Raw genomic sequence first — 23,900 nt, 5'->3', positions numbered from 1 at the left:
ACACACCCACCCATGAGTGAAACACTGACAAAATTGCAGGCAACCAGTGAAAGAACAGGCAAAGGAACAAACAAGATTAAAAAAAAGGAAAAAGGGGACTTGGCAACCACCAGAGAGGGGGTGAGCAGTAGTAGTTTTTAGGATCAGATTGTTTCTTCCCATTGAGGATCTGACCAAATAGAGAAAAACAATGTCCACCTGAAACCATCAGGTTAAATACTAAAGGCATTTAAGTGTATAAGCAGTACCTAGGACAGCAGAGCAGATAGGCCCCATACTTGTTTTTCACATCCTGAAAGCAGAATGTTCACATTCCATTTAAACCTGCATGGGCAGAAGGTGGCTTACAATTAAGTGCAAGATGTGAATCTACACTCTCCACGGAGATAGTGAAGATCTGTCTGCTATTCTAGTCTATGAAACAGAACAGCAAAATACTATATACAGCATACTGTAGATTATAAAATAATAGATTTGAGATAGGCCTGTGATCATCTAATTTAAGCCTTTGCTTTGAGGCATGGTTGCTAATGCATCAGTTCACACATACCTGAATATGGATAAGCTTAACCTGAACCTGGGTAATGGACCATTTCTACAAACGTGTTATGGTAACAGTAAATTCAGTGAGCCATAATTAAATCTTATTTATTGGAAAACGTTCCCCATCTTATCCCCATTAGATTCATTACAGCTTGCAACACCCACACCCCCCACTCCAGGACTACAATTCGAAATCCAGCCAAAAGGCCAAAACAACAACCTCAATTCAACTTCTAAATCCAATTGAAAGTAACAAACCTCTTTGTTTAATGAAGGCCACAGAGGTAAGCAGAGGGATGGACCTCAGCAGCAGATAATTCACATAACCTCAAGGCACCTGCTGAAAAATCCTTGCTCCATCTGGTTACTGGTTCTTATTTCTCTTTTACAAATGGGCTTTAAGGAAAGCTTGTCCCATAGATCTTGTGAAAATCCACACAGTTGATTGCAAAGATTCCTTTGGAAATTTAGTAAGTTCCTTTTTCTAATTAAATCAAGTTGGGATATGATAAACTTCTGCAAAAGGGATTAATCAATTGAATGGTGGAATTCCCACCATAACAACACCCAAGAGGTGAAATCTGACCATAATTAATAATGACCAGTGACAGGTAAGGTCTATATCAACATGACATTGCAGTTACAGGAAGAAAATACCACGTGTGAATGTTGTGATTGGAAAGTTATTTCCTTCATTTTTTTTCTTACCATATATAAAAGCATTGCTCCAAATATTTTCAGTTATCCTTCAGTTGGTCTGCTGTCTTAAGATGTGCATATACTTTCTGTAAGGTAGGTATGCCAAGATGTGCAATTATACCATCAAACATGAAGAGGGTTGGTTTTATTTTTTTATTTTTAAACCTGTAAGGGAGCGGGAATGAATTTAGCAAAAGAATGTAGATCACTGACATCTCCAGACATTTTTAAAGCACAATTCTACCATAGTTTTCATTCTGCATTTTCATTGTTTTGAAGTAGACTTATCATTTCTTAAGAGCTGAAGTCACATTCACCCTAGGTCACATTTTTTTCTAAACAGCAAGTTCCAAAAGGTCTCTTCTCTTGCATAACATGGATTTCGGAAGCCTGTATTCATTATCCAGGAAGTGTTTCTGTGGACTGCTAGAATTTTGTTTGGGAGAGATCTGAATCCAAACAAATGTTTGATTTGACTAACGTCTTATCATAACCTTTCTATAACTTCTGTCATAACTATAAACTATTCCCTCTAAAACAGCTCCTCCATCTCCACCATATGACATCACGGTGCTTGAAAGTGTTCATGACTCAATGGTCCTTGGATGGAAACAGCCAAAAACTGTCGGTGGAGCTGATATAACTGGCTATTATGTGAATTACCGGGAAGTGATTGGTGGAAAACCTGGAGAGTGGAAAGAGGCTAACATTAAGGCAGTTAGTGAGAGGGCATACAGGGTAAGAGATTGGTTTTATTACTGCTAGACACTAGACCTCTGCCTGATTTTTGGCATTACCTGTTCCCCAAGCCCATTCTTCCGATGTTATTCAAGAGCCCCACATCCAAACACTTTGGAGAGGCTTTTTGGTGGTGCAGGTGGTTGCTGGTAGAAAGAAGGGACAAGAACCTTAGCTTACATGAACTCCTTAGGTTAATTTATTTTCGGATCCAAACCTATAATCTGATTTATTTATTTTGCTCTGCATGCTATTTTAATTGCACTCATTCTATTATATTTTCTTCTCTTAATGTAGTTTTGTTTGCAGTTATCAGACATAATTAGTGTATTGGATATGTTCTCTATGTCTGTGTAGTCTATACTTTTGTAGGTAAAAATTAAAAAGCAATGCATGGGTTGACAGCATCAGAAAGCTGCTTGACTTGTGTCATTGTAGGATCTTAAGCCTGATGCAGATTGAAGGTGCAAGTTACGACTATTTCTAAATCAGGCATATAAAAGGGTGCTCATCAATGGTTCCTCTTCATCCTGGAGAAGAGTGACTAGTGGGGTGCCACAGGGTTCTGTCTTGGGCCCGGTCTTATTCAACATCTTTATCAATGACTTGGATGATGGACTCAAGGGCATCCTGATCAAATTTGCAGATGACACCAAACTGGGAGGGGTGGCTAACACCCCAGAGGACAGGATCACACTTCAAAACGACCTTGACAGATTAGAGAACTGGGCAAAAACAAACAAGATGAATTTTAACAGGGAGAAATGTAAAGTATTGCACTTGGGCAAAAAAATGAGAGGCACAAATACAAGATGGGTGACACCTGGCTTGAGAGCAGTACATGTGAAAAGGATCTAGGAGTCTTGGTTGACCACAAACTTGACATGAGCCAACAGTGTGACGCGGCAGCTAAAAAAGCCAATGCAATTCTGGGCTGCATCAATAGGAGTATAGCATCTAGATCAAGGGAAGTAATAGTGCCACTGTATTCTGCTCTGGTCAGACCACACCTGGAGTACTGTGTCCAGTTCTGGGCACCACAATTCAAGAAGGACACTGACAAACTGGAACGTGTCCAGAGGAGGGCAACCAAAATGGTAAAAGGCCTGGAAACGATGCCTTATGAGGAACGGCTAAGGGAGCTGGGCATGTTTAGCCTGGAGAAGAGGAGGTTAAGGGGTGATATGATAGCCATGTTCAAATATATAAAAGGATGTCACATAGAGGAGGGAGAAAGGTTGTTTTCTGCTGCTCCAGAGAAGCGGACACGGAGCAATGGATCCAAACTACAAGAAAGAAGATTCCACCTAAACATTAGGAAGAACTTCCTGACAGTAAGAGCTGTTCGACAGTGGAATTTGCTGCCAAGGAGTGTGGTGGAGTCTCCTACTTTGGAGGTCTTTAAGCAGAGGCTTGACAACCATATGTCAGGAGTGCTCTGATGGTGTTTCCTGCTTGGCAGGGGGTTGGACTCGATGGCCCTTGTGGTCTCTTCCAACTCTATGATTCTATGATTCTATGAAAATGGCTCTATATATGTGTGTCTATATATCTATATCGGGCATAGGCAAACTTGGCCCGCCATATGTTTTGGGGCTACACTTACCATCATCCCTGACCACTGGTCCTGTTAGATAGGGATGATGGGAGTTGTAGTCCCAAAACATTTGGAGGGCCGAGTTTGCCATTGCCTGATCTATATCTATCTATCTATCTATCTATCATCTATCTATCTATATCTATCTATGTATGCGTGTGTGTGTGTGTGTGTGTATAGATATATCTATATATGAAGGCAATATGAAGTATCATTTGCAACATTAAAGATTAATGAATTGTTCACTAAAATGTTGCATGCCATATTAACTTTTTCTCCCCCTATCCATTATGTAGCTCCATGACTTGAAGGAAAATATGACGTACCAGTTTCAAGTGGCTGCTGCTAACCTAGCTGGCCTTGGCCCTCCTTCTCCAGCTAGCAAGTCCTTCAAATGTGAAGAATGGACCATTGCTGTTCCAGGTTAGAAGCAGTATGCAGTCTTTAGAGTTGGTAGGAGTAGCCTTCTTCAATCTGACATGCCAAACTGAACTTTCCACAAGATAAGAAGGAAATACACAGTATGCCAACTGGGATAGCAATTTATGTGTGATCCTAACAGGCTACTTGCTGTTAGGAAAAAAATGCTTCTGTGAGTGCTAAACACTTTCTAAAAAGTTGTTAGATTTTGAAGATAGCTCCTACTATCTTCAGGGCCTTTGTCATGGTTTCCTTGGTTCCATCGGGCTCTGCCCCAGGATGGCAGGCTCTGGAGGAAGATGAGAATGAATGGAAGGGCAAGACAAGAACAAGTCCTCCCCTTCTCCCAGTCCTATCTGGCTCTACTACGGAAATAGGACTTCCAGCTCCCTCCCCTGGAAGAGAGATTGTTGGAATTTGGGGAGGGCTTGGGGTTGCAGACTAGAGTAGCCAAGCAGCTGGGTCCGAGGCTCTCTCCCAGGACCAGGTGCCACCTTAGGAGAAGGGATTAGATGTTTCCAGCTAGACTATGTACCTGCTCGCAGGCTAGCTGGTGATATAGGAACAGGCACTCAAAGGCTATGCCCATCTCAGTTTCAAAGCTGAATTGGTGGGCATGGAAAACTTATTAGAACACCTCGCTCTCTTGCAGCCTTGAGCTTCTTATAACTAACCCTGAACTCAAGTTCCTTGGCCATTTTTCCTAGATTGGGTCCATCTCAGCTAACCTTGTGAGCTCTGTAAATGAAATAGCTCTTCTGTTGCTGCTGGGTCTATATCATTAATCTGTCTTAAAAAAATTCTTTCCTTACTCAAAAGTCAGAGCACCCACTGTTGGATTTTGAACCAGGAGCCTGGACAGCCTTTAATATGACCTTAATATGACAAACAGGGCTCTTCTAAATATAAACACCTATTTGGTTCTCCAAAATTTGCCAAGCAAATTGAAGTGTACAAATATTCAAAATGGGATGCTCTTCTTTCATGGTGATGTAGCATGGATAAAGAGAGATGAAAGTCATGGTAACATCATTTTCTTTTTTAATATGAGTTAAGTTTAGGTCACAATTAGATTAAAGGTTGTTGTTGCTATTATTTCTTCTGTATTATGTGCTAATCACTATTGTGACCTCAGTTGTATTCTTCTGTCATTTGCTTATCTTTCAGGACCACCCCATGATTTGTCATGCAGTGAAATTAGGAAAGATTCTTTGGTTATATTGTGGAAACCACCAATTTACATTGGCCGAAGTCCTGTAACTGGTTTTTATGTTGACATGAAAAAAACAGATGCACCAGAGGAACATTGGAGGAGTGTGAACGAGAAAGCTGTTGCAAACAAATTCTTCAAGGTAAGCCAGTTTAGGGAACAAATAATTGTATGATGACTGATACTGAACCCTAATTGTTACACATTTCATTTTTCTGGCAATTCCTTGTGGTTTTAGATTGCTTAGGAACTGTTTTGCCTTCAGTCACACCCATAAAAATCTACTGCAGTTGCATTGGGAGGAAATCTGATTCACTACATCAGAAATAGAAGTAGAGTGTTAAGCAAATAGGATGACGTGTTCAGTGGTTGCATATATTTGCTGAACAAATGAGCCACTCAAGCTCATGAGCATTCTGTTCAGACATGTGCTGGAAACTATATGACAAGATGGCTCTTTTTTTTATATATACACCACACCATGTCATCTTGTTTTACCACAAATTTATGATTTCTATTTCTATAACATTTGAATATACAGTTTCACAGAACTGGTCCTAAACATAGGATTATCTGCATTTAGAGTCTTGAGTCCTTTCCAAGGATGGGCAAAGTCTAACCAATGCTAAGCACTTTTAAATCCCATTGGTTTCAATGGGAGAATTACACATATTGTGAAATGGCTCCCAAAAGGGACTTAAACCTATGCTTGGGTTTGGCTGGACAATTTCCTGCATCGAGGATGGGAAACCTGTGACTATCCAGGAGTTGCTAGATTACTACTTGTATCATAAATGAGCAAAGCCTGCCCTGTCCAAGCTAGTCAATGCACCAGGAAAAAACAGAAGGGAGGTGAAAGATTTTCATAAAGAGTAGGGGGGTGGGCATTAAGGGTGAAGCTAAGGTGTTGTGGAAGGGTTAGGGCTCTAAGACCTTAAAGAAGGAAGAGAGACATGTCATAATGGTGTGAAAGGGGCTGTTCTAGCACATGAAGCAATGTAGAAGATGGCATGAAAAGTGAACTATGAGAACCAAACAAATGAAGCAATGTTATCAAAAGCAATGTTATCCCACCCAGCTGGAACAAGTTGAAGTTATAACCACTCCTAAAGAAGTGGTATCTAGGGAACAAAGAAGAGAAGAGCTACATACTGATAGGCAATCAAGGAAGTAACAAATTCAAGACAAGTCAATGAATAGAGTCCATTATGAGTTGGAAATAGCTTCAGAGTAAGAAACAAAATAAGAAGAGAACCAGCTTCTACACTGGGAAGCGAAAGGGTGAGAAACTAAAGGCTCATGTAAAAAGCTAGTGTAGTTATTAGAAAACATTTCCATAGTAGTTTATTAAATTTGTGGTGTTGGTTTTTGTACCACAAATAAAATCTGTTTTAATCTTTGTTAATAGTGCGGTGCACAGTCTGTATGCCTGTGCCTACAGGGGCATTGCATTTCAGCTTTAAGGAAAATACCTGAGATGACAGGGTAGCTGGTTGTATCTCTACATGCAACTGTTCCTCTCTAGAACTATGGATAAGAAGCATCCAATGACTCTAGTCTGTTACTTAGTCTCCGCTAAGAATTCTAATAACATGGGAGCATTTCAGTGGCTCATGGTGCCCTGCTCCATCTTGAGTGCTTTGTGAAGCAAATCTTGTGAACAGTAACACTGAAGTTCAGGTGGACACCAGTCTTCATAGCTTAAGCTGCAGGCACAGCCTAAAAATATTCACTCACTGCTCTCCTGAATTTTGTTTTCAATAGATCACTGGCCTAAAAGAAGGCACCAGTTATGTGTTCCGTGTACGAGCAGCAAACCAAGCTGGAGTTGGGAAGCCTTCAGATCCCACTGACCCTGTAATAGCTGAAACTCGACCAGGTTTGTTCATGTTTCACTGGTTCCCCTGAGGGCAAAGTAAAAATGTCTGTATATATAAGAATGATTAGAAACAAACACAGTCTGAACTATAGTTATGAAAAGGAAGCTGAACCTTACATTACCTCTTTAAGTGCCTGCATCTCCTCTCAAATAACAGAAGAGTTAGACAAGTCTACTTCACTCCACCCCATCACATATTTGATGTAATCCACAAGCAAGAAGACACCAGAGGAGATTGTGGGGATAAGCTGAGGGGTAGACATAAATGTACTCTCCTCTTCTAGAAAGAGAAGAAACAATCATAATCCCACCCTGAATCTTCAGTGTCCTTGTTCCTAGGTTTTTCTGGTGGTAGCAAGAGATTATTTAGGATCATTGTTCCACTGAATATTTGTTCAGATTTTTAGGCAGCATATAAAATGCACAATGTTAGATGAAGTACACAAACTAAAACTGGTGAAGCGTCAGTTGAAGTACTGTTCACCAGCTTATCAAATGACACCGTGGGTCCCCCCCCCCCGGGAGGACGATATTCTAAGGCAGTGAGGACTTTCCCCCTTTACTTATATACTATCCACATCCTTACTATCCTTGAATTATTTCCACCTCTCTTATTCTGTTTTTTGATATATCTTATTTTGAGCCCTAGACATTGACTAGATTTATTGTCAGGGGGAACCATGCTGGATCAGGCCAAAGGCCCATCTCATCCAGCATTTGTTTTCACAGTGGGCATTGGGAAGCCGGAAGCCTGCCTCCCCAAGTGGAAAACTGTTTCCACACTTGCCTCTTCCATTTTTGAATCTTAGCTTGACAGCCGAAGCCAGCGTAGGAGCCAACTCCTAGGGGCCGTGGGGGCTTTGGCTCACACAATAAAATATTTGAGGGGGCCAGGGCCCCACAAAGTTGATGGGCGTTCCCTTTCAAATGGTGTGTGTGATCGATAATCATGTGATCGATTATGTGGGGCGGGGCTTACCTCGGCCCCCCAATATTTTATTCAAGTTGGTATCCCTGGGAGTCAGACTGTATCCCTTGGGTCTGTTGTAGCTAGGGGTCCTCTTTTTCTGGTGAACTCTGATATGATAAAAGTGTTAATTTCTCCCCAAGGCAATATTCTGCTTATGCTCAGCATCTGAAGAAAGTAGATGACAGTTTTTAAAATGCTTTATTTTGATCTTCTAGGAACAAAAGAAGTTGTGGTTGAAGTAGATGACAATGGAGTAATTTCCCTGAACTTTGAATGTGATCAGATGACTGCAGACTCTAAATTCATCTGGTCCAAGAATTATGAACCAATTGATGATGATTCGCGGTTAGCCATTGACACCAAAGGTGGAAAGTAAGAAATGTCAGAAATGCAAGGACTCTTTCTATTGGATCACGTTACTTGTTTTCTTTATGCTCTTTTCACATGCAGATTAAATTATTACAATGAGATTCCAGTCTGACCCGTCTAAAACTGTTGGTAGTACAAAATGATACATGTTATTGAAAAGAATTCAGTGACTCATAGGCATATTGTGCCTATATTGGGTTTTTTCTTCTTTGTAGCAAACAGTAGTTCAGATATGTGTGCAATTTATATCTGGACTGCAGCACACAACAGGAGAAAAAGCTAGACCCCCTCACACTCTGCCGGAGCCCCAGTCCAAATTGCTCCATCCCTGTGACTAAATTTAGGAAATACAATTGTGTGGGAAAATCCAGTCACAGATTGGACAGTTTGGTTCTTGAATGTTATTTTTCTGATCTTTGGTTCAACACTCAAGTTGTGTTATTTTACAGCACTTTAGATTTAACCCATGAGCCCACAGTAGTTTGTGCTCTGACTAAAGATGAAGAAGAAATTCAAATCAGCTTGCATTTAAAGCAAAAATCCATCAGATTTGCACTCTCTGAAACAATACGCAATCCTTCAAAATTCATGCTTACCTAAATTTTGCAATGCAGTTCTCCAACCAGTGTTTAAAAAAATGCATAGGAGAAATTGCTTGCAAAAAATGTGTAAATTAGTCGAAATTGCATATAGAAATGTGTTTGGAGAAATTTGCACTAAAATGCTGATGAGGATTTTTTCTAAAAAGCAAACTGCTGCAAAATGTGAAAGATTGAAATTAAGACAGAGAAAATGAGAAATTGAGAGAACCAAAATTGAGAAATCCTTCCATCCTAAATTCTGACTGCTTGAAACATTCTATCAAAATAAATGAAATCCACCTTAATACCTGAGCTAACAGTACCTCACACATATACTTGCCAGATATTGTATGTGGGTGTTCTCTGATATTTGATTTTAACTTGTATCGGTTGCTTATACAAAGCTCTTTTGTCTTAAAGGTCAAAAGCTATCTTTAAAGATCTCAGTGAAGACGATTTGGGTATTTACTCCTGTACTGTAACAGACACAGATGGAGTCTCATCAAGCTATACATTAGATGAGGAAGGTGAGCACCAATATTCTTTCGTCCACCTGTCAGCCTTTCCCTTTGCCTCTTATGTCACATGGCAATGAATGATCATACCGTAAAATGTGCCAATATGCCAAAAAATGGCTTCTTTTCTACATACATCTGCCTTTCTCTTGCAGAAATGAAACGCCTGCTTGCACTCAGCCATGAACACAAATTTCCAGGTAAGTGACAACAAAATAGTTAAGTGGAAAAAGGCATAAATGTTTGTGGCATATTTTAAAATAAGGGCTTCCAAGCATCAGCCTGCTGGATAGTCATATGCAGTCCTTTTTTCCTAGAAAAATAGGTGCCAGTACGCACCATGAGTTAGGGACGTGGGTGGCGCTGTGGGTAAAAGCCTCAGCGCCTAGGGCTTGCCGATCGAAAGGTCAGCGGTTTGAATCCCTGCGGCGGGGTGCGCTCCCGTTGCTCGGTCCCAGCGCCTGCCAACCTAGCAGTTCGAAAGCACCCCCGGGTGCAAGTAGATAAATAGGGACCGCTCTGGCGGGAAGGTAAACGGCGTTTCCGTGTGCTGTGCTGGCTTGCCAGATGCAGCTTTGTCACGCTGGCCACGTGACCCGGAAGTGTCTCCGGACAGCGCTGGCCCCTGGCCTCTTAAGTGATATGGGCACACAACCCTAGAGTCTGTCAAGACTGGCCCGTACGGGCAGGGGTACCTTTACCTTTTTACTCACCATGAAGTTGTTACGAATAGTGCCACAGTTTTTAACAACCAAAAAGATGTGCTGGTATTGAGTACCCTTGAGTACCCCTTGAAGAAGAAAAGACACTGGTCATATGAATGCTTGAGACAGTCTGATGTGGTCCTGTTACAGGTATCAACTTCTAATGGATGCCTGATTAACGTCCACACATAGCAGGGACTATCTCTTCCTCAGGATGTTTGCTTGACTCTTTTTCTGTCACAGTTTCACAAACACATGGTTCTGTTCCCCGAAGGTTAAGGATGTCATTTTCACATTTGTAACATTTTTTATTCCTGTAGTCATTATAGTGTTGTGATTTGAGTCTAAAATGGAATGCTGCACATGCTCAGAGTATTACTTTTTGAAATCCAGATTGGCAAACTTGGGAGGGGGGTGCTGTATGTGTTTTGCTCTTACATATCAGATTTCTGAAGCACAGAAAGGCAGTGGGGGGGAGGGAGAGAATAGAAATGTTAGTTGTGTAGTGCACAATTAAACTAATACATCACTCTCTAAAGGTCTACTTCCTTAAGACTATTGAGTCCAGGGTCTAAAATTACCAAGCTGCACCACTCCTGTGCTTGCTTTCTGTTCTATTTTAGGCTAAAATATTCACAGCTAATTATATACAAGGGCCTAAAACTGCCTCAGAACTGACAGCATCACACAAGTAGCATTGCACAAAGTCTGGTTTTTTGGTGTGTGTGTTTCTTACACCCACGGGTTAATGCAAGCACAGACACATGTGGCATTAACTTGTTTGGGTTTACATACCCTAAAACATTTCTCCAATGAAAGCAGGGACATTCTTAGGGAAAAGGAAAAGTGGGACATTCCAGGATCAAATCAGAAACCGGGCCAGCTTCTCTAAATCAGGGACGTACCTGGAAAATGGGAACACTTGGAGGGTCTGGGTTTAGAAGTTACGCAAGGTCATAGGGTTGCCTCCTATTTACCTTCAGGTGTTGTAATAATAAATAGCTTTTTCACAGGGGCATTTCAGTGCCTGTTTCTTGAAGCTTCCCTCACCTCTCCTTCTGGCTCATGGACCCTGCTTATTGGGGATTAGACTTATTCAAAAACAGGCCACAAATTAAGATGCAGTTGCCTTGCTGGTCTGTGTTCCAATCTAAAGGATCACAAGGAAGGGCAAACAAAATGAAATAATGATCTGCCAGTGTCCTACATCCCTAGCATCTTGGGTTCTTTTGTCACAGGCTATGGCAGATTCCTCAGCTTTTGCTGCCTGGTTTCCACGGAGATATGATGCCAAGTAGAATCTAAATTTGGGGACCTCATCTGTTTACTTGGTACTACTTCTGCAGAATAAAATTCTTCCTGTCTCTCACTTTCCACCCCCAGTAATATTACCTATTAAGTTTTAAACTTGGTTACACTCATTTATGCCATAATTTCTTCGCTAAGTATTAAGGAGATGACCTTATAGGTTAAAATGGATGCATATCAGAAGGAAATTAAGCATATCTTAAATGTTTCCAAGGCTATGGAACATTAGAAAGAAAGAAATAGAGAGCAATTGGCATTTGTTCTTGGGATTGGGTACTAATAACTAACTGGCACTTGCATACATAGTTAGAATATTGATAAGGACACCCAATAAACCCTGGGTTCTGACATTTGTATCAGGGGAAAATCTTGTCGAGGAAAGCTCTGTGAAAGAAAACTCAGCAAAATTGTTATGAGGAGAAATGACAGCAGAACACTTCATTTAATCCTGTGTGCACATAATCAATGTATAGAGGGGAGCAATGGCAAGCTTTGCCCTGGTTGTGTTTGCAGTGTACCTGTGCGCATTGATAATGTATGCTTGTAGGCTCATAGGCAGGGTCAGTAACTGCACAAAGCAAAATCCTCAACCACATGTATGAGCCTTTTGTGTACCATTTTAGTGCACATATTGGCATGCATTGAAAGAATTCAGAAGTACAACAGTGCCCAGAATTCGTTGTGTGGGGGAAATGTACTTTAAAGCTATAGTGTGTACATGGCCAGAGAGAGAGGTTTCAGGGGAAAAGCAAGAGTGGAGTAGAGAAATGCATTTCATGTCAGAGTAAGTATAAATATAAATATATGCAGAACAAATATCGCAAGGATAACAATAGAAAAAAATTCATTGTAGTTTGTTTATCTGCGTTCATGTTATCTACATGAATAACACAAGCTTTGAAACATCTACCTGTGTGGATTACAAGCTTCCATCATTTAGAAAAATATAAAGACAGAATAAGCCAGAGATTAACAATGGAGGAAATTTGTCCAAGAACTAGTGGATAAAGTCGGTTCTTGTGAACACACCAAAAACATCCATTGAGGCTCTATTTCTTTACTGCAGTTGTCCCCCTTAAGTCTGAATTGGCAGTTGAAATTCTGGAGAAGGGACAGGTGCGATTCTGGATGCAGGCTGAGAAATTGTCTCCTCATGGTAAAGTCAACTTTGTATTTAATGACAAGGAAATTGTTAATGGAGAGGTAAGTGGTTGGAACTAACTGCTTCTGTAACAGGGTGTTATCCAATGCACTCCTTCTGTTAGCAAAAGGATTTATGCTCACACCACAGAAGTTCCCCCGCATGCACCCCACACACTCCCCAAATCTACTCCAGGGTGTGGTTTGAGTGAAAACCCAAAACAGACTTTTGGGGGGAGAGGGAGAGAAGGTTATATGTGTGCCCAAAATTCAGCTGCAAACTTACCACTTAACATTATGTCTGTATGTACTTTAACATTGTGGGGTTGTTTCTAAGAAATCATCCAGGAGGCTTTGAAAACATTCTATTTTGGGAGATAGGAAGATGACTTTTCTGCTCACTTTTATGTTTGCTCTTGAAGAAATACAAGATGAAGGTTGACAACACTTCTGGTATGATTGAAATGGTTATGGATAGACTTGAAGATGTGGATGAAGGCACCTATACCTTTCAAATTCAGGATGGCAAAGCAACCAATCAGTCCAGTCTTGTTCTCATTGGTGACGGTAAGAGTTTCTAATATGCCTTTTTAGAATTTGGTAGTATGGTTTAACATACATTTGTAGAAGGTTAATTTTCTTTAATCAGAAACTAGACTTGTATGCCAATTGTACTTTTTGCAAACTTCATTTAATGTTTTAATTGTACAGTGGGAAGTGTTATGTTTCAGACAGTAAATTATGAAACTACAGAAGTGCTGCCAACTGATTAATATGGAACGTGTGTTGCAGGAGTAGAATTTTGCATAGAAAACCCTATAGGAAACCTTAAGAAAAGAGTGTTCTAGGCTGGGATCCAAATAAATACATAAGTAGTTCCTCCCTTCCAGTGAAGCGTTTGTTTTTTGAACAGAAGCTGTTGGAGGCATACAGCAAACTATGTTGAAAGTTAAGGGAGTTTCCAAAAGCATGCTGTCATCACCAGTCAGTGACTGCATGAAGTATATATTTACTGTTGCAAATAATTATTTGGGTTTATACTAAAAATGGGATTGACAGAAACAAAATGCATCCCCTGTGAATGATAATACTTCATACTTATCATTATTTAACATGTACTTGGCACTTGTAGTGTACAACTTACAATGCAATGCTTTTCTCTGTGATTCTCACCTCAAACCAGTATTGTTATTGCCTGGTATTGTTGTTGTTTTTGTTTTGTTTAAGTGAAAATCTATAAGAATTTGTGTGGCTCAGTTATTTACCACATGTGAAATTTTAATAGTGGTGAGGACTATGCAGGTCAGCTGTGATAATAACATTGTGAGTACGTATATTAGTTCAGCATTTGTTGTGAATAATAATTAAAAACTACTTTACAATATCATATCACTCTCATCCTATTCTGGTCAGTCAGTGCTCAAAATGGGGCAGGGTCATGTGGAATGCCATCCTGCTTTTTTAAGATAGACGTAAGATTGGCCCACTTCTTTTTTCAACAGACATAAAAACAGCCTTTGAATCTGAAACAAAACCATCCCATTCCCATCCCCTTCTATGGTCTAGTCATGCTTTTAAAAGTTATTTACTCATAATTAGCTCCACCATATTGGAATATACATTCCATTAAAAATCAATTCCACCCATCCAGTTCATGATTCTGCAAGTGTGTCACAGCCGGCTTAGGTGTGCAGATCTTCTGTCTCTCAAAGATGGCTATATTTTAATCTCTTTATTTAAAAATGTCTAGTGTTCCAGAAACTACAGAAAGAAGCAGAATTCCAGAGGCAAGAGTGGTTCAGGAAGCAAGGTAAGAAATCATACAAAAAGGAGAAGACTATTGAAACATTTTAGCTGATTTAATTCAGTTCTGTATGTCTAAAATTTAATGAGCAAATTTTAAAAGAGCATTTAAAAAGGCAATTATTATATTTTTCTTTTTCTTACCCACTAGATTTCAAGAGTCATCCTTCTGAATGACTGAGAACTTTCCCCTTGAAGTCTGTTCACAGGTGGTTTGCATTCAAACCACTTGCCAAGCAGACTTCAAGAGGGATTGCTCTCAGTGCTCGTAAGCTGATCAGTACTGAGAGCCATCCCTTTTGAATGCTGATTGGCCCTGACAGCCAGCCCTTCAAAGGTGTTCGGCAATCCCCTTTCAAGTTCTCGCCTGATGTCATAAAGATGTTAGGTGCTTGTAGGTGGACAGCTCCATCAGTTTGTCAAAGTTGGCCTACAGGAGTGTGGGAGAAGGAGGGACCAGACTGGTCAGCAGTTCCACACCCCTCCCTTAGAAAAAAGAAGATCACTTTGCATAATTTTCCCTGAATGTGCTTCACCATTTGTTTATTTATTGCTAGCAGCTTTCACCCTTTACATTGCCATGTCTAGGAAGCTGTAAAGTAGGGATGGAGGATAAAGCTAAATCTCTCAAATATGCAGTTTCTGAAACAATAGGAGAGCTGATACACGGCTATCCTTCAAAATTCCCACTGAAGTTTCTGATGCAGTCTTCAACCGTTTTTTTTACAAAAATGCATATATTAAGGTGAAATGTGTATAAAAATGAACTCATTAGTGAAAATAACATACCCAAATCTATTATATTAGAAGAATACATGCAAAATATTAGTCAAAACTGCATACAAAAATGTATTTATTAGGAGAAATTTGCACTAGAATGCTGAAGAATTCCCATAAGGATTTAAAGAAAAACAACTCGCTGCAGAAATATGGAAAAAAAGAAGAATTTAAGATTGGGAAAATGTGAAACTGAAATAAATGAAATTGACAGATCCTCCTATCCCTATTGTGGAGGGTACAAAATGGAGGCCATAGTGCCAGCACAGTTGCCACTTATAGTGGCGGCGGCAGCAACAAATCCTTAGGGGAAGAGAAGAAGCTGTATTAACTGTAATGCTACAGTTAATGGTGCGCCCCACCCCCAAGAATTTCTCCTCCTCCTGCAGAACTTCTGTATAATAGTCCCCACATATCATCTTCCCACAAACTGGGTGAGGAATTTTGAGGGGCTGTTTGTGCACAGCTCTTGCAGCGCAACAACAACAAATCTAGAGGATATAAAAAATAGAGAGCAGTCTGAAAAAAAAAATTTGATTCTGTCTGTGTCATAATTTCTGAGGGGATTTATTTTGCATATCGTTTCAAACAGGTCCACATTTTGTTGAGTATCTGGGATGGGAAGTTACCCCTGAATGCAATGTGTTACTGAAATGCAAGGTAAGAAACAGCTACAGTTTGGGTAGTTTGTGATAGAAGAAGCACAAGTCGCAAATAGTGGTCAGCTGCCTCTTGGGTGCATTTACAGAATCCAGGATTGTACACTGATCACAAACCTAATGGTCGCTATCACAGATCCAGTACAGTGGTACCTTGGTTTTTGAACTTAATCCTTTCAAAAACCAAGGTGTGGCTTCCGATTGGCTGCAGGAGCTTCCTGCACTCAAGTCGAAGCCATGTTGCACATTTGGATTCTGAAAAACGTTTGCAAACAGGAATACAGTGGTGCCCCACAAGACGAATGCCTCGCAAGACGAAAAACTCGCTAGACGAAAGGGTTTTGCGGTTTTTGAGCTGCTTCGCAAGACGAATTTCCCTATGGGCTTGCTTCGCAAAACGAAAACGTCTTGCAAGTTTGTTTCCTTTTTCTTAACACTGTTAATACAGTTGCGACTTGACTTCGAGGAGCAACTCATAGCACGCGGTGTGGTAGCCTTTTTTGAGGTTTTTGAAGACTTTGGTGATTTTTGAAGCTTTTCCAAAACTTTTCCGACACCATGCTTCGCAAGACGAAAAATTCGCTAGACAGAAAAACTTGCGGAACGAATTAATTTCGTCTTGCGAGGCACCACTGTACTTACTTCTGGGTTTGCGGCATTTGGGAGCTGATTTGTTCGACAACTAAGCCGTTTGAGAACCAAGGTACCACTGTATTGCCTTCTCAAATATTGCTCTGTACTTTGAAATCACATTACAATTTTGGTTATGATGTCTTAAGAGGTGTCTAAATGCTTAGTGAACAAACAACTTTCCAAAATATATAGTGGATAGTAGATATAGGATGCTTCTTTTTGTCCTCAGGAACAAGAACCGAGTGAACAAATGTTTTGAAGAATCTTTATCTACTTGATGCATGTTTTCTATATAAAGGAAACTACTTTTGCATACTTTTATTTCATTTTAGGTAGCCAATATTAAGAAAGAAACACACATTGTTTGGTACAAAGATGAAAGAGAGATAATGGTTGATGAAGAACATGACTTTAAGGATGGCGTTTGTACTCTGCTGATAACAGAGGTGAGTGGCCCCCTTCTCTCACTTAAGATGTGGCAGATTTCCTAAATGGGCAGTGCTTCCAGAGATGAAAAGGTGTTGCTACTGCTTGATTTTATTTTGTTCACAGTTTTCTAAGAAAGATGCTGGTATATATGAAGTAATATTGAAAGACGACAGAGGGAAGGACAAGAGCATATTGAAGCTTCTGGACACAGGTGAGAATAATGTGTAAAATTGTGCTGTTTCTGTTTACTTGGAAATAAGCACCTGTGGATTCAATCTGACTTATTTCTATGTAATTGTGTGTAGGATTGTGGCCTTAATTTCACAAGGAATCAGCAGCAAAACAGTTTTTAAAATTTTTCCAGAAGAGTTTTTCTGATTGCACATCCCAGTCCTCCATTATTTCAGTGTAGCTCCTTAGTGGACTGTGCTCCTATGAAAGGAAGGGTGGTATAAAACCAGATTATGGTAATCAGTGCTGTTTTCTAGAAAAAGAGGTGCCAGAACTCACCATGAAAACCTCCCTTGTTCTTTTATAATGGCAATGGTGCCCACCTGAGAGGTGCCAGAACTGAGTTCTGCTGAGTTCAGGCTGAAAGAAAGCTCTGGTGGTGATGATGATCTTTAATGTTCAGTTTGTGGAGCCAGGAATTCCCTTTTTTAAACTAATCATTTATTTTATCCAGCTCTTTTCTAAATTCATTTCATGTTAGTGAACCCTTTCTGTTTTGCAATTGTGATTTGTGTCTCTAGAAGGAAACTAGGGGGAGCCTAAGCTGTTTTGATACCCTCAGGGACTACATAAGGATGCCCAGGAGGGCCGTAGCTTTGTGGTCCTTTGCATGCAGAAGGTCCCTAGTGTCTCCAAGTGGGGCTGGGAAAGACTTCTGTCTGAACCCCTAGAGACTCTCTGCCAGATAAACAATACTAAGCTAGATGGATCCATGGTCTCGCCTAGTATAAGGCACTTTCCTGTCTTCCTATATACATCTTGGATTGCAAGATACAAGAGGCAATGTCACCGTACTCTGTTGGGGCACAGCTTAAATAATTGCTTCCTCTATCCACCAGTGATGCTTCCCTAAGCAATAATAATAATAATAATAATAATAATAATAATAATAATAATAATTTATTTGTATCCCACCCATCTGGCTGGGTTTCCCCAGCCACTCTGGGTGGCTTCCACAGAAACCAAAAATACACTAAAATATCACACATTAAAAACTTCCCTGAACAGGGCTGCCTTAAGATGTCTTCTGAATGTCAGGTAGTTGTTTATCGCTTTGACATCTGATGGGAGGGCGTTCCACAGGGCGGGCGCCACTACCGAGAAGGCCCTCTGCCTGGTTCCCTGTAGCTTTGCTTCTCGCAATGAGGGAATCGCCAGAAGGCCCTCGGTGCTGGACCTCAGCGTCTGGGCAGAACGATGGGGGAGGAGACTTGAATTACTTTGTAGTTAGGTGAATCCTAAAGAAGACTTCTTTGTTAGGCATAAACTGCACAAGTTTCAAAACCTGTCTCTTTTATAAAGGGATGTTCTTTTGAAGTACAATAAAACCAAACAGAAACAAAGGGGTTTAACAGGACATTAAAACCATGAAGGAAACATGCAAACTCCTTAAGAATCTTTGCAACACATTTTAAGAGGCAACTCAGATTTCCTGCAGGAATCTGCTTGCAGGAATGCTCCAGATTAGCTGGGGAACTTCAGGGCAGCATTCAGCTACAACCAGGCATGTCTGATCTGGGAACACTTAGTCTCAGTCTCTGGATTTGTTTCCACAGCTTTTGCAGATTTGATGACGGAAGTATGCAAAGTGATTGGTGAGTATTTAATTCCCCCCTTCTCCTGATGAATGACTCATTTGTACTACTCCAAGAAAGACTGTAAGACTACAAAAATATGTGTTATATTTTCAGCTTTATCTGCAACAGAACTGAAAATCCAGAGCACAGAAGAAGGCATCAGATTATATTCATTTGTTAGCTACTACTTGGAAGATCTGAGAGTGAGCTGGTCACACAAGTAAGTGGGTGAGCTCTTGCCAGTACAGTAATGAAGATCTCATTCAACAGGAACATTCTATACACATTTAAATTTAGGGCACATCCAGAGTGCTGCATAACTCCATGCTGGTTTTGAATCAGCTTAATGCAACCAATTTTTTTGTATACATGCTGTGCTGTGCCTGTGGCTCAGATATGCAGATGATATGTGATCAACCTCAGACAACTCCAGGGATCCAAAGGCCAAGCAAGTGATCCTGGGTGAGATCAAACACAGCATGTCCCAATACACGTTTATGCAGCAAAATACCTCCCTCTGAACTCAATAGGACTTGCAGTCAAGTAAGCGTTCTTAGGACTGCTACCTCAGAAAGTGTCACACCTAGTTATGTATTTGTTTATTTTATTTATTTGACTTCTAAAACACCTTTTATATATATATAAAAAACAATTTGCAAAGCCTCACACAAACAAAACACATTCCCACAAGAATAAAGCACATTATTAAAGATATAAAATCAACAACAGAATAAATTTTGGGGGCAATGCTAGTGTCGGGTCTTCTTCAACTGCACCACCGTTCTTGTTTAGAAAGGTATGCAAATGGTTGCTTCTTCTAATTTTTCTGTGTTGTTGGTTTGGGAAAGTAAACTTGTGGTCTTGCACAACCCTGTTACCAGTTACATATTATGTAATAACTGCAAACATCACCTGATAACTTGAAAATTTATGATCAGCAGGTATTGAGGGTTTGGGGTGTCTGGCCCATCAGCTGAAAACAGTTCCCTACACTTGGTCTGTGCCTTCCTTTTATAGGGAGATTGCTGACGGCATGAGCAGTGGATGCTTTCTGAATGGCTAGAAAGTACCCAGAAGGGGCATGAAGCAGGAGAGCCTTGGAGAGAGCCTGTGTTAGGCAGAGCAGCTTTTAGCACCCCACAGTTAGTTTTAAGTGCACACAGTCAATACCACTGTGATAGTTTAAATGCTAACCTTTAATCATAACTCCTGCTTTAGCGTTGATATTCCTGCAAGGGAATATGTGCTGAGGTTCAAGTTTGACAGGCACAGCTGCTGTAGACTGAAGACAATCCTTTGAAGTCATATTGGAAAAAACTCCTTTGAAGCATATGGCATCGTCTCTTGCTGAAAGAAAATAGAGCTAGCACAGAAATGTTACTTTGACAGGCCATTATCTTTAATAGAATTTATCAAAAACTTGTGTCTCAACTTGGTTTCCTTGTTCTTCTTTTCCCAGTGATGTTAAAATGAAGTATACAGAAAGAGTTAAGACTGGTGTTACTGGGGAGCAAATCTGGTTGCAAATCAATGAGCCAACACCCAACGACAAGGGAAGATATATATTGGAGCTCTTTGATGGCAAAACTGGACACACGAAGACAGTGGATCTTTCTGGGCAAGGTAGATAGGTTCCTTTTTCTTTATCATGCAGAAACAGAGAAAAATTATTCTGAGTGGCAGTGACAATGGCTCTTACTCTTCTGGTTATATGATTCTCAATGTAACTCCCAATAGGCTGAGTTAGAGCTTGTAGGCCTGCCGGGCTCCTCACAACTTGAGCTTCAGACTACAATCTGAGTCTCACTAGTAAGTGACCCATTGGGAGTACCTCAAGAGCATACTGGGCAGTGGAGTTTATGGCTGATAAGTTTTCGTTTGTTAATATTTCATTTTAAAAATATTGCACTTTCCCCCTCCTTACAGAGGTACTTAAAGCAGCAGGAGAAATCCAAGGAAGAGTCAACAATAATTTGAATCGTTAAAATAATAAAAGGCAGGACACAACAGTGTCCCGATTTCCACATAATGCTCCACCATGGTTTTTCTTTTTTCTTTTTTGTCACATCCATAGCCATTCCAGAAGGCTAGCCATGGTTTGTTTTCTGTCAGCAAACCACCAAATTCAAAGAAAACTCAAAAAAGAAATAACCACACAAATTATATTTATAAAAACTATTAACTTAATCCTGCTCTCTTTTTTTTAAAGCCTTTGATGAAGCCTTTGCTGAATTCCAGAGGTTAAAGTAAGTATAATTCATGGAAGATACAATCTAAATAGGATAATGGGGGTTCTGTTTTAGAAAGTGTGGTGCTCAGAGATGGCCACTGCTGGCACCCACAACATTGCTAGAAGTAAGCATGACCAGAAGTGACAGTTGCAGTGGCATCTGGCTGTCTAGCACACTCTCACACATCATGACCACTTAGAGAGCGATGGGGGAGGAGCGGGAAGAGAGCATCAGAAGCCCAGGTGTTTGAGAGGATTTCCTACTGTGGAAGGAGAGGAGGAAGCAGCCTGGACTTTATACCCACTCACAAGTCAGGTTCCGGTGGAGAGAAGTGCAGGGGGATATAAAGGGGGGGGTAGGTGGCTGACAAATGTTGCTGTGGAAAGGTCCTGGGTTGAGCTGAGGACCTGGACTCCAGCTTGGGAGCTAAGACTTCCCTAAAGAAGAAGAAGATATGGCATTTTGGGGAACTTTACTTGTCCCCCCCTCCACCAGATTTTTGACAGAAAGTTATTCCATTGCTCAGCTTAACATTTTTTATTAACATTTTTTTAAAAAAAAATCAGTGATTTTTTTCCATTGGTCAAAACTAGTTTCGGCATTAGGAGACAGAGAAATCTATGTCCTGTGTTGTTATGAGTGTTTACATGATATGTGTAAAAACATCATTAAAACTATGCTGATATGAGAAATTGCATCATCACGTTGAATCGTTTGCAGACAGATTTAGTTCAACGGTGTGGGTGTGTGTAATGTAAAATATATAAAGAGTAACTGCTTTCCGTCTCCATACTTTTAACATCAAATGAAACTGAGGATGCCTTTTTTTGTCTTTTTCAATTTCAGAGCATTGGCGATTGCAGAGAAAAGTAAGTGGACTGTCAGTTGGTGTCTGCCTTGACTATCAATAGGATGCCGTACTGCCAGTAGGAAATTTCAATGTAGCTTCCTTTTGAAGAGAGTGTTTCTGTTTAGAAATCTACAGGTTGATCACTAGCAGGCATTCAGACAGGCTGAACTAGTCATGAAGCAGTTATCTGTGTTCCCCTCACCCGCACTGCCCCAATTTAGCAGCCCTATAGAGACTGCTTCTTGCCTACCATGTGCAAGAAGGGCAGAACTGCTTCCCTTAGCCTGCACCGTAGCATATGAGAGTGATTTTTATTCCTTGCTGGCCTTGATTGCCCATCAAACAACATTCATTGTAAGTAGCCAAGCTACAAAATAGAACAGTTTGTCACCCACAACTGTACTTTTCTAGCAGTATTGTTATGTGTATGCCTTTGAATGCAATTCTACTTTGATGCCATTTATATATTTATGGTATTTATATTTTGCCCTTTAGTGGGTTCCCAGCACAGCTGACAGCAAAATTAGAGGTGATGACGATTTTGTGGGGGGGTTTCGTACCTGGCCCCCGTGCATGTTGGCAGAGCACACATAAGCCCCTGTTATATCCTCTTCACCCCTGTTTCTCTCCTCATTCTGCCTCCGTTCTGCCCTCTTCCAGGTCCGAAAGGACCCGCACATTGGCAGACGCATCAGTTGGATGCACACAAAATGGTCACCATCTGTGTAATAAAAGATATAACTACTGTATGCTACACACTAAGTTGTCACTTGTCAGCCACAAAGTGGCAGACTCTTGTCAATTTCTCTCTCCTTCATAATGCATAATAAAACTTACATATGGCCATGATGTTGCAGCATTATACACTTCCCCACCCTTGACAGTAGCAGCTACCAGAGGAGGCTGTTGCACATGGTTTCCATAAAAAGGTTCCAGGTTCAACCCTTGGCATCTTTAGGTAGGTCTGGGAAAAGATTCCTGTCTGAAACCCTGGAGAACTGCTGCCAGTGTAGAAAATTACTGGGATAGATCGACTCAGTATAAGACAGCTACCTATGATGGTAAGCGGGGCTTGGAAAATGCATAACACCAGGACAGGAGAGCACAGGCTAAGATTTATTATAGGACCAATAAGAAAAGCCTGAGAACTGGACTTGGTCCTGCTGCTTCTGATGGAAGCCCCATTTTATCAAAAAGTGAAGAAATCCAGCAGTGGTGAATGACCATAACAGCTTGCACTTCAAGAACTGTGATGTGTTGAGCCTTTAAAGGTAAAGGTACCCCTGACCGTTAGGTCCAGTCGTGGACGACTCTGGGGTTGCACACTCATCTCGCTCTATAGGCCAAGGGAGCCGGCATTTGTCCGCAGACAGCTTCTGGGTCATGTGGCCAGCATGACTAAGCCGCTTCTGGCGAACCAGAGCAGCGCACGGAAACACCATTTACCTTCCCGCCAGAGCGGTACCTATTTATCTACTTGCACTTTGACGTGCTTTTGAACTGCTAGGTTGGCAGGAGCAGGGACCGAACAATGGGAGCTCACCCCGTCACGGGGATTCGAACCGCCAACCTTCTGATTGGCAAGCCCTAGGCTCTGTGGTTTAGACCACAGCGCCACCCGCGTCCCTGTTGAGCCTTTACTTGCACTATTCCTGGCTTTTAAATTTAGGCACATCAGATGAGAACCCTTCTTGTTCAGCTTGTGGCATTGTAAGATCTACCTGTCCATCTTTCATTAATGGAGCCAGGGGTTGGCAGTCAAATATTAACCATGCAACATCCCAAGTAAATTTCACATTGCTTTCACTTCGAGCAAAGCGAGGTGGAAATACCAAATATCCTTCTCAGTTTGCATTCATCACCGGCAGCTTGTAGAAGTACAAGATAAAAGAAAGGCACTAGAGGGGAATTGAAATCTAGGGCAGAGATTGTTTTGCAGACAACAAAGAAAAATGTGCTAATGTATTTTCAGATCGTGCCCGGGTGCTTGGAGGGCTGCCCGACGTTGTCACCATCCAGGAAGGCAAGGTACAGTAA

General features: G+C 40.9%; 1 protein-coding gene across 3 annotated transcripts in view; it reads left to right on the top strand.

The window, feature by feature from the left end:
* MYOM1 (myomesin 1) overlaps positions 1–23,900 on the top strand; it is an 83,823-nt gene that overhangs the window by 53,729 nt on the left and 6,194 nt on the right. For all 3 annotated transcript variants that reach the window (XM_083518475.1, XM_083518476.1, XM_083518474.1), the window contains 19 exons: positions 1,784–1,980; positions 3,874–4,000; positions 5,165–5,349; positions 6,972–7,086; positions 8,272–8,428; positions 9,427–9,533; positions 9,677–9,721; positions 12,600–12,736; positions 13,096–13,240; positions 14,424–14,483; positions 15,846–15,913; positions 16,878–16,991; positions 17,098–17,185; positions 18,762–18,800; positions 18,897–19,002; positions 20,242–20,405; positions 20,992–21,028; positions 21,860–21,882; positions 23,836–23,891. In XM_083518475.1, coding sequence (XP_083374601.1) covers positions 1,784–1,980; positions 3,874–4,000; positions 5,165–5,349; positions 6,972–7,086; positions 8,272–8,428; positions 9,427–9,533; positions 9,677–9,721; positions 12,600–12,736; positions 13,096–13,240; positions 14,424–14,483; positions 15,846–15,913; positions 16,878–16,991; positions 17,098–17,185; positions 18,762–18,800; positions 18,897–19,002; positions 20,242–20,405; positions 20,992–21,028; positions 21,860–21,882; positions 23,836–23,891 — 1,970 coding nt within the window. The remainder of the gene's footprint in view (positions 1–1,783; positions 1,981–3,873; positions 4,001–5,164; positions 5,350–6,971; positions 7,087–8,271; positions 8,429–9,426; positions 9,534–9,676; positions 9,722–12,599; positions 12,737–13,095; positions 13,241–14,423; positions 14,484–15,845; positions 15,914–16,877; positions 16,992–17,097; positions 17,186–18,761; positions 18,801–18,896; positions 19,003–20,241; positions 20,406–20,991; positions 21,029–21,859; positions 21,883–23,835; positions 23,892–23,900) is intronic.

This window comes from Podarcis liolepis (assembly GCF_965112155.1).
Source record: "Podarcis liolepis genome assembly, chromosome: 8".
In the NCBI taxonomy this organism is placed as follows: Eukaryota; Metazoa; Chordata; class Lepidosauria; order Squamata; family Lacertidae; genus Podarcis; species Podarcis liolepis.
Note: the sequence above shows the minus strand (reverse complement) of the source record. Positions and strands in the feature narration are given on the sequence as shown.